This window comes from Otolemur garnettii, unplaced genomic scaffold (assembly GCF_000181295.1).
Source record: "Otolemur garnettii isolate 467f Iridium unplaced genomic scaffold, OtoGar3 scaffold00124, whole genome shotgun sequence".
In the NCBI taxonomy this organism is placed as follows: domain Eukaryota; kingdom Metazoa; phylum Chordata; class Mammalia; order Primates; family Galagidae; genus Otolemur; species Otolemur garnettii.
This window is the reverse complement of record NW_003852519.1, coordinates 3,371,418-3,385,663: the sequence shown is the minus strand read 5'-3', so window position 1 is coordinate 3,385,663 and position 14,246 is coordinate 3,371,418. Positions and strand designations below refer to the sequence as shown.

At 38.8% G+C, this 14,246-nt stretch overlaps 1 protein-coding gene across 1 annotated transcript in view; it reads left to right on the top strand.

The window, feature by feature from the left end:
• GUCY2C (guanylate cyclase 2C) overlaps positions 1–14,246 on the top strand; it is an 82,336-nt gene that overhangs the window by 17,042 nt on the left and 51,048 nt on the right. The window contains exons 6-9 of the mRNA XM_023517909.1: positions 2,630–2,747; positions 4,409–4,544; positions 6,308–6,393; positions 10,734–10,845. Of these exons, the coding sequence (XP_023373677.1) occupies positions 2,630–2,747; positions 4,409–4,544; positions 6,308–6,393; positions 10,734–10,845 (452 nt within the window). The remainder of the gene's footprint in view (positions 1–2,629; positions 2,748–4,408; positions 4,545–6,307; positions 6,394–10,733; positions 10,846–14,246) is intronic.

Sequence of the window (14,246 nt, the reverse complement as noted above, 5' to 3'; positions counted from 1 at the left end):
CACAGCGCCGGCCATTTTTTGGTTGCAGCCATCATTGTTTGTCAGGCCCGGACTGGGGATTCGAACCCACCACCTTAGGTGTATGTGGCTGGCACCTTAGCCGATTGAGCCACAGGCGCCGAGCCACCACTCATCTTCTGATAAGGGTGAAGACCCCACTAACAAACTGTGCCACGGTAATATTTGAGTCTGATTAGGCTTAAAGAAGGCACCACTAGTGTGGCTGTGCCCCTTGCCCCCTGCAGGGCCATCACATGACTTCATCTATCTTACTGGATCATTAATCATTACCTGTCTGTATTCAGATCACAGGCTGTTACTATTCTGCAACTTTCCCATAATTTGCCAGTTTATTTCACCTACATTAACTATCCTTTTCAAAGCATGAAGGGGAACTGAGGTTAGGAACTGCAGGCCTCTTTGATGGCTAGATGTATATGAAGATAATTTCATTAACCATCACAACCTTTCAGTTACAGAAGTACAGAAAAGAGGGCAAAGCTCTCAATATTTCACATCAAAAACCACCTTCAATTCATTAGCTGCTTTGCTAGAAGGAGTCCTCAGGGTAGCCAGTTGGTTTAATTTTACTTTCAATGGGCTTGGTGCCTGTAGCTCAGTGGTTCAAATCCAGGCCCAGTGGATTCGACCCTGGCCCAGGCCTGCTAAACAACAATGACAATTATAACAAAAAAATAGCCGGATATTGTTTTGGGTGCCTCTACATGGGATGCTACATGGGAGTCCCAGCTACATGGGAGGCTGAGGCAAAAGGATCGCTTAAGCCCAAGAGTTTGAGGTTGCTGTGAGCTGTGATATTATGGTATTCTACTGAGGGCAACATAGTAAGACTCTGTCTTAAAAAAAAAAAATTTACTTTCAATGATTCCTTATCAAAATACTGGCATTCCTTTGTCACTACTCCTAAAGGATACCTATGTTTTAGAAAAATCATGAAACTCAAAACTAGGCATAACTTGTGTTCAAAGTCTAATTTTAACAATTCTGATTCTATTAAGCTTTTTTTTTTTAGCATCTTGATATTCAAACTTCTCCTTTATAAAATGAGAATTAAGATGTCTTCTTTATAAGGGTGCTTTTAGGATTAGATATAATAATAGGAATAATGTATTCAAAATAGTCCTTAGCACATAATCGAAGTATTTAATCATTAAGTATACTGGGAGCAGTGCCAAGTGCCTATAGTCCCAGCTGTTTAGAAGGCTGAGCCAAGATAATTACTTAAGCCCAGGAGTTTGAAACACAGCCTGGACAATGTAGTGAGACCCCTATCCCTTAAAAATAATTCAATAATGATCGCTCTAATTATAGCAGTTCAAACATGTTAGACTCCTTTCAGATTAAGACATCCAATTAGTAAGCTTAGAAACCAGGATTTGTAGAGCAATCTCAGATAGTATTGAGAGTCTATAAAGTGCCAAGAATTGTCTAGGAATCGAGGATACAAGAACAACAAGCTAGTGTCTCATATGTATAACAAGAAGCTTACAGTGTTAGAGAAAATGATTAGCATTTTATGCTTATGTTTTAATTTTAATGATAGTAATTTTAATGATAGAATTTCTCTGTACTACGTCCCAATATCTCTACATTGTTGAGGGCACTTATAGTAGAGAAAGTTTCTAGTATAAACCAAGCCTTGAAAGCAAGTACCACTGTGTTTCCCCAAAAATAAAACACTGTCTTATATTTATTTTGTTATCAAGAAGACACACTAGGGCTTATTTTCAGGGGATGTCTTATTTTTATTAAATATAATACAACAATCTATATTCATTCAAATACAGTTAAGTCATCTTCTGGAACCTGACGGGGGAGCCGACCTTGTTGGTAGGGCTGGCGCTAGTGATGCGTGAACTCCTTTCCCCTAGCCATTCACACGTGCGCAATAGGATGCCTGTGACCTCAGTTACCACACGCACACATGCACACTCATGCAAGTGCAAATGGCTCAGAGAAAGGAGCTGTGGTAGATAAAAGGTATTCCAGTCTTCCTTACCACTCTGTGCTGAAATGCATGGCGTGGCTATGCAGATATGCTAGGTCTTATTATTGGGGTAGGGCTTATATTTGACAAATGCATAGAAATCCTGCTAGGGCTTATTTTTTGGGTAGGTCTTATTTTCAGGGAAACATGGTAACTCACATGTCCAGAGCCTTCTTCGCAGCAGGGACTATAGGCACATGGCACACTCCCTGTATATTTAGTGTTTAAGCACTTTTACTGTGTGCTAAGTACTGTGTTGAGTATTTTACTCTGATCATCACATCTAATCCTATAAGCACCCTTGTAAAAAAAGGACACATCAATTCTCATTTTACAAATGAGAAGATTGCATCTCAAGATGCTTATAGAAGTATCTATATTCTGATTTTCCTTCCCATTTGGTTCTACTAACCATAGCTGTCTAAGTTCTCTTATTCAGCTTAGCCAGCAGAGAATAAAATAAATCCTAGTTGGGGAAAATATAAAGTTTTGCAGCTTAATGGAAAAAAAGGTTTTAAACTATTTTCAAGGCCGGATTATAGTTTGTGTGAATTGTTGATGATGCATTTCTATTTCTGGTGGAACCTAATTTTCATGTGGCACCTGTGCATTTTATTGTAGTAACTACTACTTTAAGGAAAATACCACAGCCCCTGACTTTATGGAAAATGTCCTTGTTCTGACACTGCCTCCTGAAAATTTCACTGCAAATTACTCTCTCTTCAAAAACTTTTCAACGGTAAGCTATTATTTTATATTACAGCGTAAATAATATAGTATTATTTTCTTTTTCAGGCATAATATAATTATTCTCCTATTTAGGACCCCAATTCTAAAATGAGCAATTATTTTGACTCTTTTAAATTCACTCAACAAATGTTAACTGAGAACAACTACATGAACAGCAGTTTGCAATAGCAGAATCTCTCCCCAAACTGGAGGTCACTCTGCTAAGCTGCAAACCAGCCCAACAGGGGACCCCTCTGCAACAGCAGAGCAGAAGTGAACGATGGGGAAAGAGAGAGAAAGAAACGCTAGAGGAGATAAAAATTAAATAGTGTAAAATTAAGTTATTGGAAATTTCCCCACATCTTAAGGCAACATTTTCCTGTCACTGATACCAAATTCAACCTTTGGATATATTTATTCCTGGGTTAAGATGGTTTCCTTTATTATAATGAAGTTACCCATTGCCCAGATTTGCCCAGGCGAGTCCTGGTTTATTCTTGTATTCCCAGTATTTCATCTGGTTTAACATTTATTCCAGAAAAATGGTCTCTGTTTGGACATTAAATCATGAGCATGTTATAATGCAGGGCCCCAACATGAATAGCATACAGGCTTTATCAGTCACTACATTAATGTGATTGAATTTGCTGGATGCATTCTGCCCTCAGAGATCACCAGCTAAGAGCAGGTTTGGAGTGTGAGGAGAAAGAAGGAGCAATCCTGAGCACCTGAAACAACTTGGGGAGGGCAAGTCCAGGGTCAGGAAAGTTGGCTACCTCTCAGGGTTTTTCCCTAGACCGACAAATTACAAGCCCTCCAATTTACAACCCTGCCAGAATTAGGGGCTGTGTCTCAACTGGTTTCTTTTTATTTTAGGAAATAAAGACTTCAGAAAAAGATATGGAAACAAATGAAAGAGAATTTTTCCTTTTTATATTTTCTAGCAAATATAATTCTGGGTGCAGTAGCCAGATATGATGATAAGACTTGACCATCTTCTCAGCTCTGGCAAAAGTATGATTGTTCACAAGCGGGTAAACCAAAATGCCTGAAGTAACAGTTGTCACTTGGTCTCAGTAGGGTGAGAGCGTTTAATTCATAGCTCAGCTCTGGCAGTGGGGTTCTGACCCTCTGCATGGCTTTCCCAGGGCAGACATCTGGGGCTTGAGGTAATAACCAACCAGAACTATCTTTAGAGCAAGTTCAAAGCTATCATTCAATCAAAAATGCTCAAGTCCCATCCAGGATACTGAAAGGCAGGTGTTGTTTTTGCGGGGTTATTTTCTCTTTTTCACTTCAATGAAAACATTCATCTATAAACAAGCATTATCTCCATATAAAATCTTGCAAAAATTATGAAAATGCTTCTTGTTGTCTTACCTGGTTGCAAGTGTATATGTTATTATTATGGGAAGAAAGTATAATTGCTTATAGTTACTGCCCCAAAGGCTGTATTCTGGTGTTGTTGGTGCAAACAGAAGGCAGAATTCTAACATGGGAAAATAATGAGCCCTGACCCAAGAAGGGATTGTCCCGAAGTCTCCTTTAATAACATCCCTCTCACATCCTTTTAGCTTTCCAATTATTCTGCTGAGCCCAAGAACCTTTTGTTCCTAACTCAAGAAATGTCTTTTGGGGGGACCCATTTCAAGATTTTTCTCTCTCATTCAGGTAAGAAACCACTTTGGTCTTGCCTACTTGAATGGAATCTTGCTCTTTGGACACATGCTGAAGATATTTCTTGAAAATAAAGAAGATATTCCCACCCGCAAGTTTGCTTACGCCTTCAGGAACATCACTTTTGAAGGTAGTCAGCTTGTAAGAATAAATAACAACAAAGCTGAAGCGATGTGGGCTTTCTGAATGGACTTTGGGACATGATGAGGGGGTTGGCATTAGATGGATGGCTCAATAGCTAAACACCTCTGAACTCAACTAGAGGCAAACACCTTACATGAACTTGGGGGATGCTCATTTTGATAACTGGATCCCCATTTATGCTATAAACTGTCATAGCCTTTGGGTATCACAGAAAGAACACATAGCTCAGTATCTGTACTTACGAACAGGCTCATCTGAGAAGTGATGTCTTGACTTGGATGCTTGGAGACTAGCAAGAAGGGAAATATTTGCACTTTTGTTTGGGTGCCTCCTCATTTCCCTTTCTGTCCTTTAAGAATTTGGGACCCTGCTTTAAATCAACCACTATCAAAACTCCTCATAATACCATCTACAACAATATACACCCCTCCAAACTACACAGGTTGACAACATTCCCCTTTCCCACACACCTATATTAAAATTCCCATCTTTCGTTTCTCAGATCTCATGTAGACATTATGAAGAAATTTTCTTTTAAATGCAATGTGTACTGAGTAAAGGGCAAATGACAGTTGCCTTCTCTGACTTACCTTAGAGTCTTATTCTGGGAAACCTTTGCCTTCCTGCGGAGTGAGTCTTCCTCTTCCCAGCATGAGGGCTGAGCTGCAGCGATGTTTGGGGTGCATGAGAATGACTGGAAGAGGTCTCTTCTGACACCATCATTTATTGGTCACCCCAAGTGTTGTATCAGGAAATTTATGTGCATTCTTAATATTTCCTACATCCACAACCATGGTCAAGCATCCTAGTGGCCACTAGCACAGGCTTAGAGCCAAGAAATCTTTGTTTGTGTCCTAGTTCAGCCTCCTACAAGCTGCACAATCATGTGCAAGTCATTTAATATCTATACATTTAATAAATCATTTCTCATCAATAAAATGGAGAAAATAGTAGAACTCCATAGTTAACTACCACACTACATTGCCCACCTCTTTAAGTTGACCTAATTTTCATAGACAAACATGCACCATGTGTGTGTATCAGTGCAAAGGCCTAGTTCCTTATGTTGACCACCTCTGTGTGTTGACCAGTTTATTATAGTCCCTTGGGTGATCAACTTACAGAGGTTCTAGTGAGTGTAGTTTCTATATCACGGAATTCCAGGGAAAATAATACAATAAATGTATATAAAGCACTTAGCACAGACCCTGGTCTATTGTAAAGCAAATATTATCTATTATGCTGAGCCAAGTGAAGTTGCTGACTTGATCATGTTTTACCTAAATAGCCATTTCATAGATGAGAAAACTGAAACTCAGAAAATTTAAGTTTTCAACGTCTTCAGCCCATGAGTGATAGTGAAAAAATTTTGATCATTTTACCATCTACGTCAGATTGCCCAGTAACCTATATTAGTGTGTTACTAGTTTAGGAAATATTCTTAGCAAAAATGGATCACTCCTAATAGAGGGATTAATTAACAGATTATGTTTAGTCTCATCCTAAATGTAATGAAAAAGATTTTTCCTTCCAAATAAATAACATCTCCTGTAAAAAATACCCTTCAGAGAGCCTCGGGGGTCAAGAATTCAGTCCAGGTGCCCTCTGATTAGACCATTAAGGTCCACAGTTTTTCAGTGAATTTGTGACACAACCATTTGAACCCATTTTACATTCTCAGTCAGGGTCCAACTTGTCTGTCAGGCAAGAAGTCAATAGCGTCCTCTAACTGCTCTGATTTTGCCCTAGGGTATGGGGGTCCCGTGACCTTGGATGACTGTGGGGATGTGGACAATACCATGGTGCTTCTGTATACCTCTGTGGAAACCAAGAAAGTACGTCTCACTGCTTATCAGGAAATGCAGGGTGGCGTGATCGGGTGAGGAGAGATGACTTGGAAAAGGAGCATAGTGAGGGAATTAGAGAAATTACGTGTAGGATCTGAAGGCAGTTCACTTTACCTTTATCATTATGCCCCAATTGGGCAGTATTTCCTAAACATTTTGACCAATAAAAACTTCTTACTCAGAATACTCACTCTATTTGCCATATAAACCCACTCAGCATAAATTATGCCGTATAATGTCCAGACAGTTGATGGGATACCAATGGGATGATACAGATCTTTCTTAAGAGTTGTTTATTCATCTTCACACCCAGAGATTTCAGTGAAATATTTCCTGTTCTCTTCATTTGAACTCTCTTGAAAATTATTAACTGTGTAGTCTCTGAGGCCCACGTAAACAGCCCTATGATGTTATGTTTTCATTGACACCCTCTGTCTTTTTTCTTCACCTAAATAGTAGGTTCTTTAAAGAAGGAGAGTGGCCCTACTCACCTCTCCACTTCTCCAGTGCTTAGCTTCCTGTCTGGCACGTAGTGGATGTCTGATCTGTATTTAGTTTAAAAACTAAGCATCTGTCTTTATGTCATTCAAAACTATGTCTGTCCAAACTATGAAAGCCACTGTTCCAGCTAACCAAGTGGTCAATAGAATTTTTTTTTTCAGGTCAGGGCCCAACACAACTGGGAATCTAAGAGGAAAAGTTCTTTATTTTTCATTAATCAGCGTGAGCATTAGAACACCCTTACTTCATATGTTGAGTGTACATATTGACCCAACTCTGCCTGCAGTGGCAAACGTGGAAAGCTGGAGAAGAGATTTCCTGATTGAGAAAACTAAACCAGAAATTTGGGGTTACTCTTTTGAAACATTTTCAAAAGAGTAATCCATAATTTGTAGTTACTATATTGAATCTTGACTATAATGCTATATCTTAAAATAGATCCCTTCAATGCTTCAGTTATGAATACAGAGGGTGCCCCCCAAAGTATACACATTTTAAGAAATAAAACAACTATATTAAAATTGTAATACTTGATATAATGGATCACAAAAGATGAGTACAAGTTATGTTTGACTTCTATAATTACAAGAGCTTGTCAAATTGGATATCATCAGACACTTGTGATTATGGCCAACTACTACTTGAGCAACATTGACCAAAATGTCCATTGTATCACTGTGCATGCTATTTAAATTTCTTCCTGAAGAACCGGTGTAGCTAGTTACCACATCCTTTAAGATCCCCCATACTGCCATGATGTTCTCAAATTTCAAATACCACTTCAAAATGGTCTTGTGCTCCTTGAATGACAAACGTGCTTCTGCTATTTTCTTTGACAGTCTTGCCTGTGATATGGTGACACCAGCGTTCATTCAAGGCCATCTTCTGAGCAAACGTCATACTACATGTTGCTACTGTAATTCAATTCAATTTCAAAAAGTACTTCATAGATGACATTTCTTAAAATGTGTATGCCTTTTGTTGGTACCCCTGGTAGTAACTACAAAGTTACCTACATTCCCCTCCGAGTTTGCTTTTGGGGGGATACCCCCTGCCTCTCATAGAGAGAGGCAATATATATGGTGAGATTTCTTATGTTACGGTCATGACTGTTCTTCAAAATGAAAAATGTTATTCTTTGGCTCAACACCCATAGCTCAGTGATTAGGGCACCAGCCACCTACACCGGGGCTGGCGGGTTCGAATCTGGCCGAGCCTGTTAAACAACAATGACAACTACAAGAAAAAAATAACCAGGCATTGTGACAGGTGCCTGTAGTCCCAGGTACTTGGGAGGCTGAGGCAAGAGAATTGCTTAAGCCCAAGAGTTTTGAGGTTGCTGTGAGCTGTGATACTATAGTACTCTACCCCGGGTGACAAAATGAAACTCCATCTAAAAAAAAAAAAAATGTTATTCTTTGCACTTACTCTTTCTAAAAGCAATTTGGTGTTGCTGTTCCACTTCAGTGGATGGACCAGCGAGGGAGTGACCCAGACAGAAAGCACTCACACTTACCCATTAGTAATGCAATGACCAGGGAGGCGCTGAGGCTCAGAGAGGAGAGCAATTTCACATGGACAAAGAATGGCAAGGAAATGCTGTCACCACCAACAACCTCAGGGGACTTTTATAGAGCAAAGTTAATTACAGAAAGAAGGACTTTTACCCTGGCAATGAAAAGCGAGGAAGTAATGGGAAAAAGCAGAAGAAAACAAATGTCAGGAAATCACAAAATCATAAAACAAAAATAAGAATGAATACAATACTTTGGGGGTGATCTATAACTTTCCTGATTTACTCTATTGTTCCCAATTGAATTAGATTTGCCTAGTCCAATCTTAATCATTTAATTGCTAAGCATTCTGTGCAAACCCCCCAGGGGGTGCTAACCAATGCTGTGCTGAAGGTGGGGAGTTATCAAAGCCCTGGCTGTCATCTTACTGGCTTAAGAATATTAGCTGTGGGCGATCTGTGTTGCTTAACATCCTATTTAAAATCCCAAGTTTCTACAACCCCACAGTGTGTGCAGCACGCGGAGGGTGGGGTGGAGGGGTGGTGTCCAAGGAACCTAGACTTTTATCTATGTGCCCTCTGGAATGTTAGACTAGCCTAGTTTCTGTCCCTTATCTTTCACCCACAATTGGGTTGCATTTATCAATACTGTAATGCAATCAATTGTGCTATCTATTAATAATATGTACATTTGGGGAAACCAAGGAGTAGTTCCCAAATCATAGAGCTAGACAGGTGATAATCTTTATCTGGGGTAGATCTCAGTAGAGATTTAATATACCAGATACATCTCCCTAACATATCAGATACGTCTTATCCTCAATATAAGCAATTACAGATTTTGCTCTCAAGTTACAAATAAAGTTGTTGTCTCTTCCCCCCCACCCCAAGACAGAGTCTCACTTTGTTGCCCTGGGTAGAGTGCTGTGGTGTCATAGTTCACAGCAACCTCAAACTCTTGGGCTCAAGGGATCCTCTTGCCTCAGCTTCCCGAGTAGCTAGGGCTACAGGTACCTGCCACAACACCCGGCTTTATTTATTTATTTATTTATTTGAGACAGAGTCTCACTATGTTGCCCTCGGTAGAGTGCTATCGCATCATAGCTCACAGCAACCTCAAACTCTTGGGCTCCAGTGATTCTCTTGTCTCAGCCTCCCAAGTAGCTGGGACTACAGGTGCCTGCCACAACACCCAGCTATTTTTTTGTTCTTGTTTTTGTTTAGCAGGCCCAGGGCTGGGTTCGAACACACTGACCCCAGTGTATGTGGCCGATGCCCTAACCACTGAACTACGGGTGCTACCTCCCTCCCCTCAGATATTTTTTTAGAGATGGGGACTTATTCTAGCTCAGGCTGGTCTCAAACTCCTGAGCTCAAGCAATTCAACTGCCTCAACCTCCCATTGTGCTAGGATTACAGGAGTGAGCCACAAATAAAGTTTTGAGGCTGACAGAGCCCTCCCTGCCATCCCCCCAAACAAGTTCCAGCCCAGGGCTCACAGCAGGACTTTGTTTTTGGAAAGGAAAAGGGAGAGAGAGAAAGAAATTTTGAAAATGTAGAACTTTTGTCCAGAATATTTTGAGGGAACAATTGTAAATTTAGAAGAATGTTCATTTCTCCCTTGGTCTTTATATCCGTTATAAAATTCACTCAATATATACAGAAGTAATTTAAGAACATGTTAATATTTTTATTGTTAAATTACTTGAAAGAGAAACCTTTTATCTTAGAAACCCAGTTAGTGTCACTTACAAGAAAGTATGTTAGATCAAAGGGGTAAAAGAGATCAGAAAATCGTGTAATTGATAGTAGTCAAGAAATGTAAAATTATTTCAGGGCTCTTTGACAGGTATCAAAAGGACGTAGTGGATTTTAGCTGTTGTGCATTGTTTTAAGAGATCATTTTCAAAAAGCAACATAATATTGTAAAAAAAACACCTGTCTGTCACTTGTCATGTGACTGGACTTAGCCATTTAGTATTTCTTGGCCTCTATTTTAACATTTGTATTAATAGAATGAAAGACTTAAACTATTTCTCTAAAGACCCAAAGAATCTGTGTTGGGCAGAGGTTAAAGGTATAGTGTGTAGTCATAAAGAAATAGAAAACTAATCGACACATCTGGAATTTAAATCTGTGTTCATGCTGTGAACCGATTATCAGATCCCAACTACCTGGTCAGCAATTACCTGGCTTCCTAGAGAAGTGTTATAGAAGTCTAGAGTTGTAAGGCAGGACCACCAATCTCACCAGAAGTTATTCTAAAATGTCTTTTATCTGAGTGTCCTTTCTCTTTTTTTGTTCTCTGACCCAGTACATACCTCTTTTGAAATTTGACACCCATGTAAATAAGACCTTCCCAATGGACAGCAATCCTACATTCATCTGGAAGAACCATAAACTTCCTAATGATGTTCCAGGCCAGGGTAAGATTCCTTGGTGAATTTTCTTTCCCTGAAATTGGTTTTCTGGTAAAGAGAACAAATTCTATGGTTTTATGCAATTAGCCTGAGCTTTTTGTTTTGTTTTATTTGGTGTCTCAATTAAATTTGCCAGGTTTGTAACTGTGGACTTGAATTCTCTGTGCAGTGAATGATATTATAGTTATGATTAAACACTGAAAATGTTTCTATTCTAATTTATCTCTAGCTATTTCTGAAATCTGTCCTACCCTTTGATATAAATAATCTCAATTGCCAAAACGGAATGCGGAGACATACATTCTCTTTCCATTTACATTCTACTGAAATAAGCTCAAAAGAAACCTATTTCAGCAAGAAATAATTGATGTATCAGGCTGAGGGGTGGTCAGTGACCATTGCCTTTAGAATCTTCCCAGTTCCTTCACAGGATATATATTTGGGGTGCGAGATTGTTACCTGCCTACTTAAGATGAGGTCCTGTCATGTTATGAAAAGCCCTAAGGTGGGCATGTCAAACTCGCAATGCAATTATATGACACCAACTATCAGCCTGCATGGCCAGTCAGGAATCTCCTGGGCAGCTGGCTCTCAGGATGGACGGTTTATGATTGGCTTACCTGGGGCTTACTATGAAGAGCGGTAATTCCATGTTACTAATCTATCTTTAGGAAAAAATCTTGAATACGGAATGATTATGTATGCCCAAAAATACAAAAAAGAAAAAAAAAAGTGGAAACACCATTAATAAGATTATTCAGAAAATTATGATATTCTCATAAATGAAGCACCATGCAACCAATTAAAAATTATTTACCAAGATTTTAACAGACATGGGGAAACTTATTTTTTTTTTTTTTTGGATTTTTCCCCCGAATGTTCCAAATTTTCTGTAACGACTTTGTATTAGTTTATCATTTTAATACTTTTTAAAAAAGTAAATTATGAACTAGAAATATTTCTACCCCAGCCCTGCTGTAAAGCCAGAGACTCTGAAAGTTTGATCTGACTTAAAGGGAACATTTTTGATTTGACATTCTTGCTTGTCTCAAAGCCACACCTCTGTGTCTAGTCCTTTTTCACTCCATGAGTCAAGTTTGGTCCCTAAAAATGCCTGTGCTTTTATTCAATAGACACTAGTAGTTGGCTGAAGCAAAGAGGAAGGTGGGGGGAGGGATCATATTCGTAGACAACAAGCAATCCTGAGAGATCTGACTTCAGATTTACTGTTCCCTTTGCTTTTAAAGTTGATTTTTCTTTAACAAGGTTTTAAAAATTTAGAATCTCTAGAGCCATCTTCACGCTTCCTAGTTTTGAAGCAAACTTGACTTCTGTAATATATCTCTTTTCCCATGGGGTTCTACAACTCTCAACTTCTTTCTTTTATAACTTCTTGAGTTGAAATTATTTTTCTTTCTCCTTAATCATAATGGCACTCAATTTGTATTTAATACATTTCTTTAAAGTTTTTGATATTTTGGTTATTAAATAAAAAGTCTGTGATTTGTAAAGTGCTGAACTTCTCAAAAAGTACATTTTGCGAGTGTTCTTGTTACTTAAAGGCAATCATATTACGTATTCATATTATACTGTATAATGCAGGAACATTATATTACCCTGGGAAACTTCACTTCATCCTCAGTTAACCAAAAAATTCAGCTGAGCAGATCTTTTCCTTATTACAATTAGTAATAAGGCTGTTATTACAATTAGTTTTCAACTTTACAAATAAAGCAACTCAATCTTTCAAGTACTTACAACTAAGACATGCATGTCTGGGATTTCATCTGTGTTCACAAACCCCAACTAAGTAACAGAATGTTCCTACTGGAGATTATACCATCACTGTCTTTTCATTCATTTAACAAAGATTTACTTAATGCCAACATTTTAAGTACATGGGATACAGCAATGGGCAATGCAGATTGGTTCCTGCCATCACCCAAGCCCTCCCCATCTGCTTCCTGCATTGTAGTGTAACATCACACTGGCTTCCTAAAGCCAACACCGCCCACCTCGATTCCAGCACACAGTGCCCCCAGAACGAAAGCACCATGCCAGTCACACCACCATACCACCGCTAACACTTCAACTGGCAGCTCCACTTGACCTACAGGATAAAAGTTCAAATGACTTGATACAGCACAAAATGTCCATGATCGTCCTACTTCACTTATCACTCAGTTTCCTTGAAATCCCTTCCCTACTCTCAACTTTCTCCTAGTTTTCTAAAAAAAAAAAAAAAAGAACTTTATGTCACTATGTCCTTATTTATGCTACTCCCTCTGACTGGAATTTATCACTCCCCTGGACAACTGCTAAACGTTTACTCATGTCGAGGATTTAATTTGAAATTCACCTTCCCTAAGCTGTGTCTTAGCATCCCAGGAGGTTATTAATCTTAGTCTTACCATACTCAGCTTTAGCACAGTGGCCAAAAAGTAGAGAATATTTTGTAAATACTTTGTACAATTATGTGATCGATGTTTTATAAATAAAGGCACGTCTAGCTACTGTTTCTCATTTCCTCCATGTAGAGTGACTTTATGCACTACCCTGGGGACACCCTGGACTTCTATGCTGTACTCCAGTGCTGATCTAGTCTGTGTTAGTTTCAGTCGATTCATTTTTCTTCTCTAAGCATGAGCTTCTTCCTCTGTTAAATCAGGAGGTTTAACAGGTTCCTTTCTTCTATAATGTCTTAGGATCCTAAGGTTGCAAATTCATTCTCATTCATTACGAAACAAGTTAAATAGAAGGTGATGTCCATAGCAGCCACCAGGAGGTCACAGAAGCTTAAGCTTAGAACTTAAGAATGTGATCTTACAGGACTTACTTAGCAAGCACATTGAAAAGTATGTAGAATTTAAAACTACTATATTTAAGTAGTGTTATTTACATATAGTAAATATCAAATTATATACCATAGACATATAGTTTATCCAGTGCAGTGAGATGTCCATACTGTGGAAGGCAGTAGGAATTAAGATAGACTGAGGAGTGCCCCTTCTCCCTCTAAATCATGCTCTCGTCTTGGGGATATGCAATTTTAGTAGACTGGTGAGTGAAATCCTTTGCACTGTTGAATATTTCTTGTAGATACTTTTGGCTTGGGGATGTGATGATGGTGGTAGTGACAGTGGTGGTGTTAGCGATGGAAGTGATGATGGTAGCAACTAACAAAATTCACCAAAGTTAAATGTGCTCATAATGTAACTTCACCTTCAAGGTATACATTTATTTCTTCCTAGATAAGAGTAAAAATCTAGAGCTCACATTTTCACTGTTGAAAGTTTCCTGTTAGCACAAAACAAGATAATAGGTAGTAAGAGGCAAAGTCACATAGCAAAGCATATCCCCTTCAGGTTCAACCCTGCAAAGTCACATAGCAAAGCATATCCCCTTCA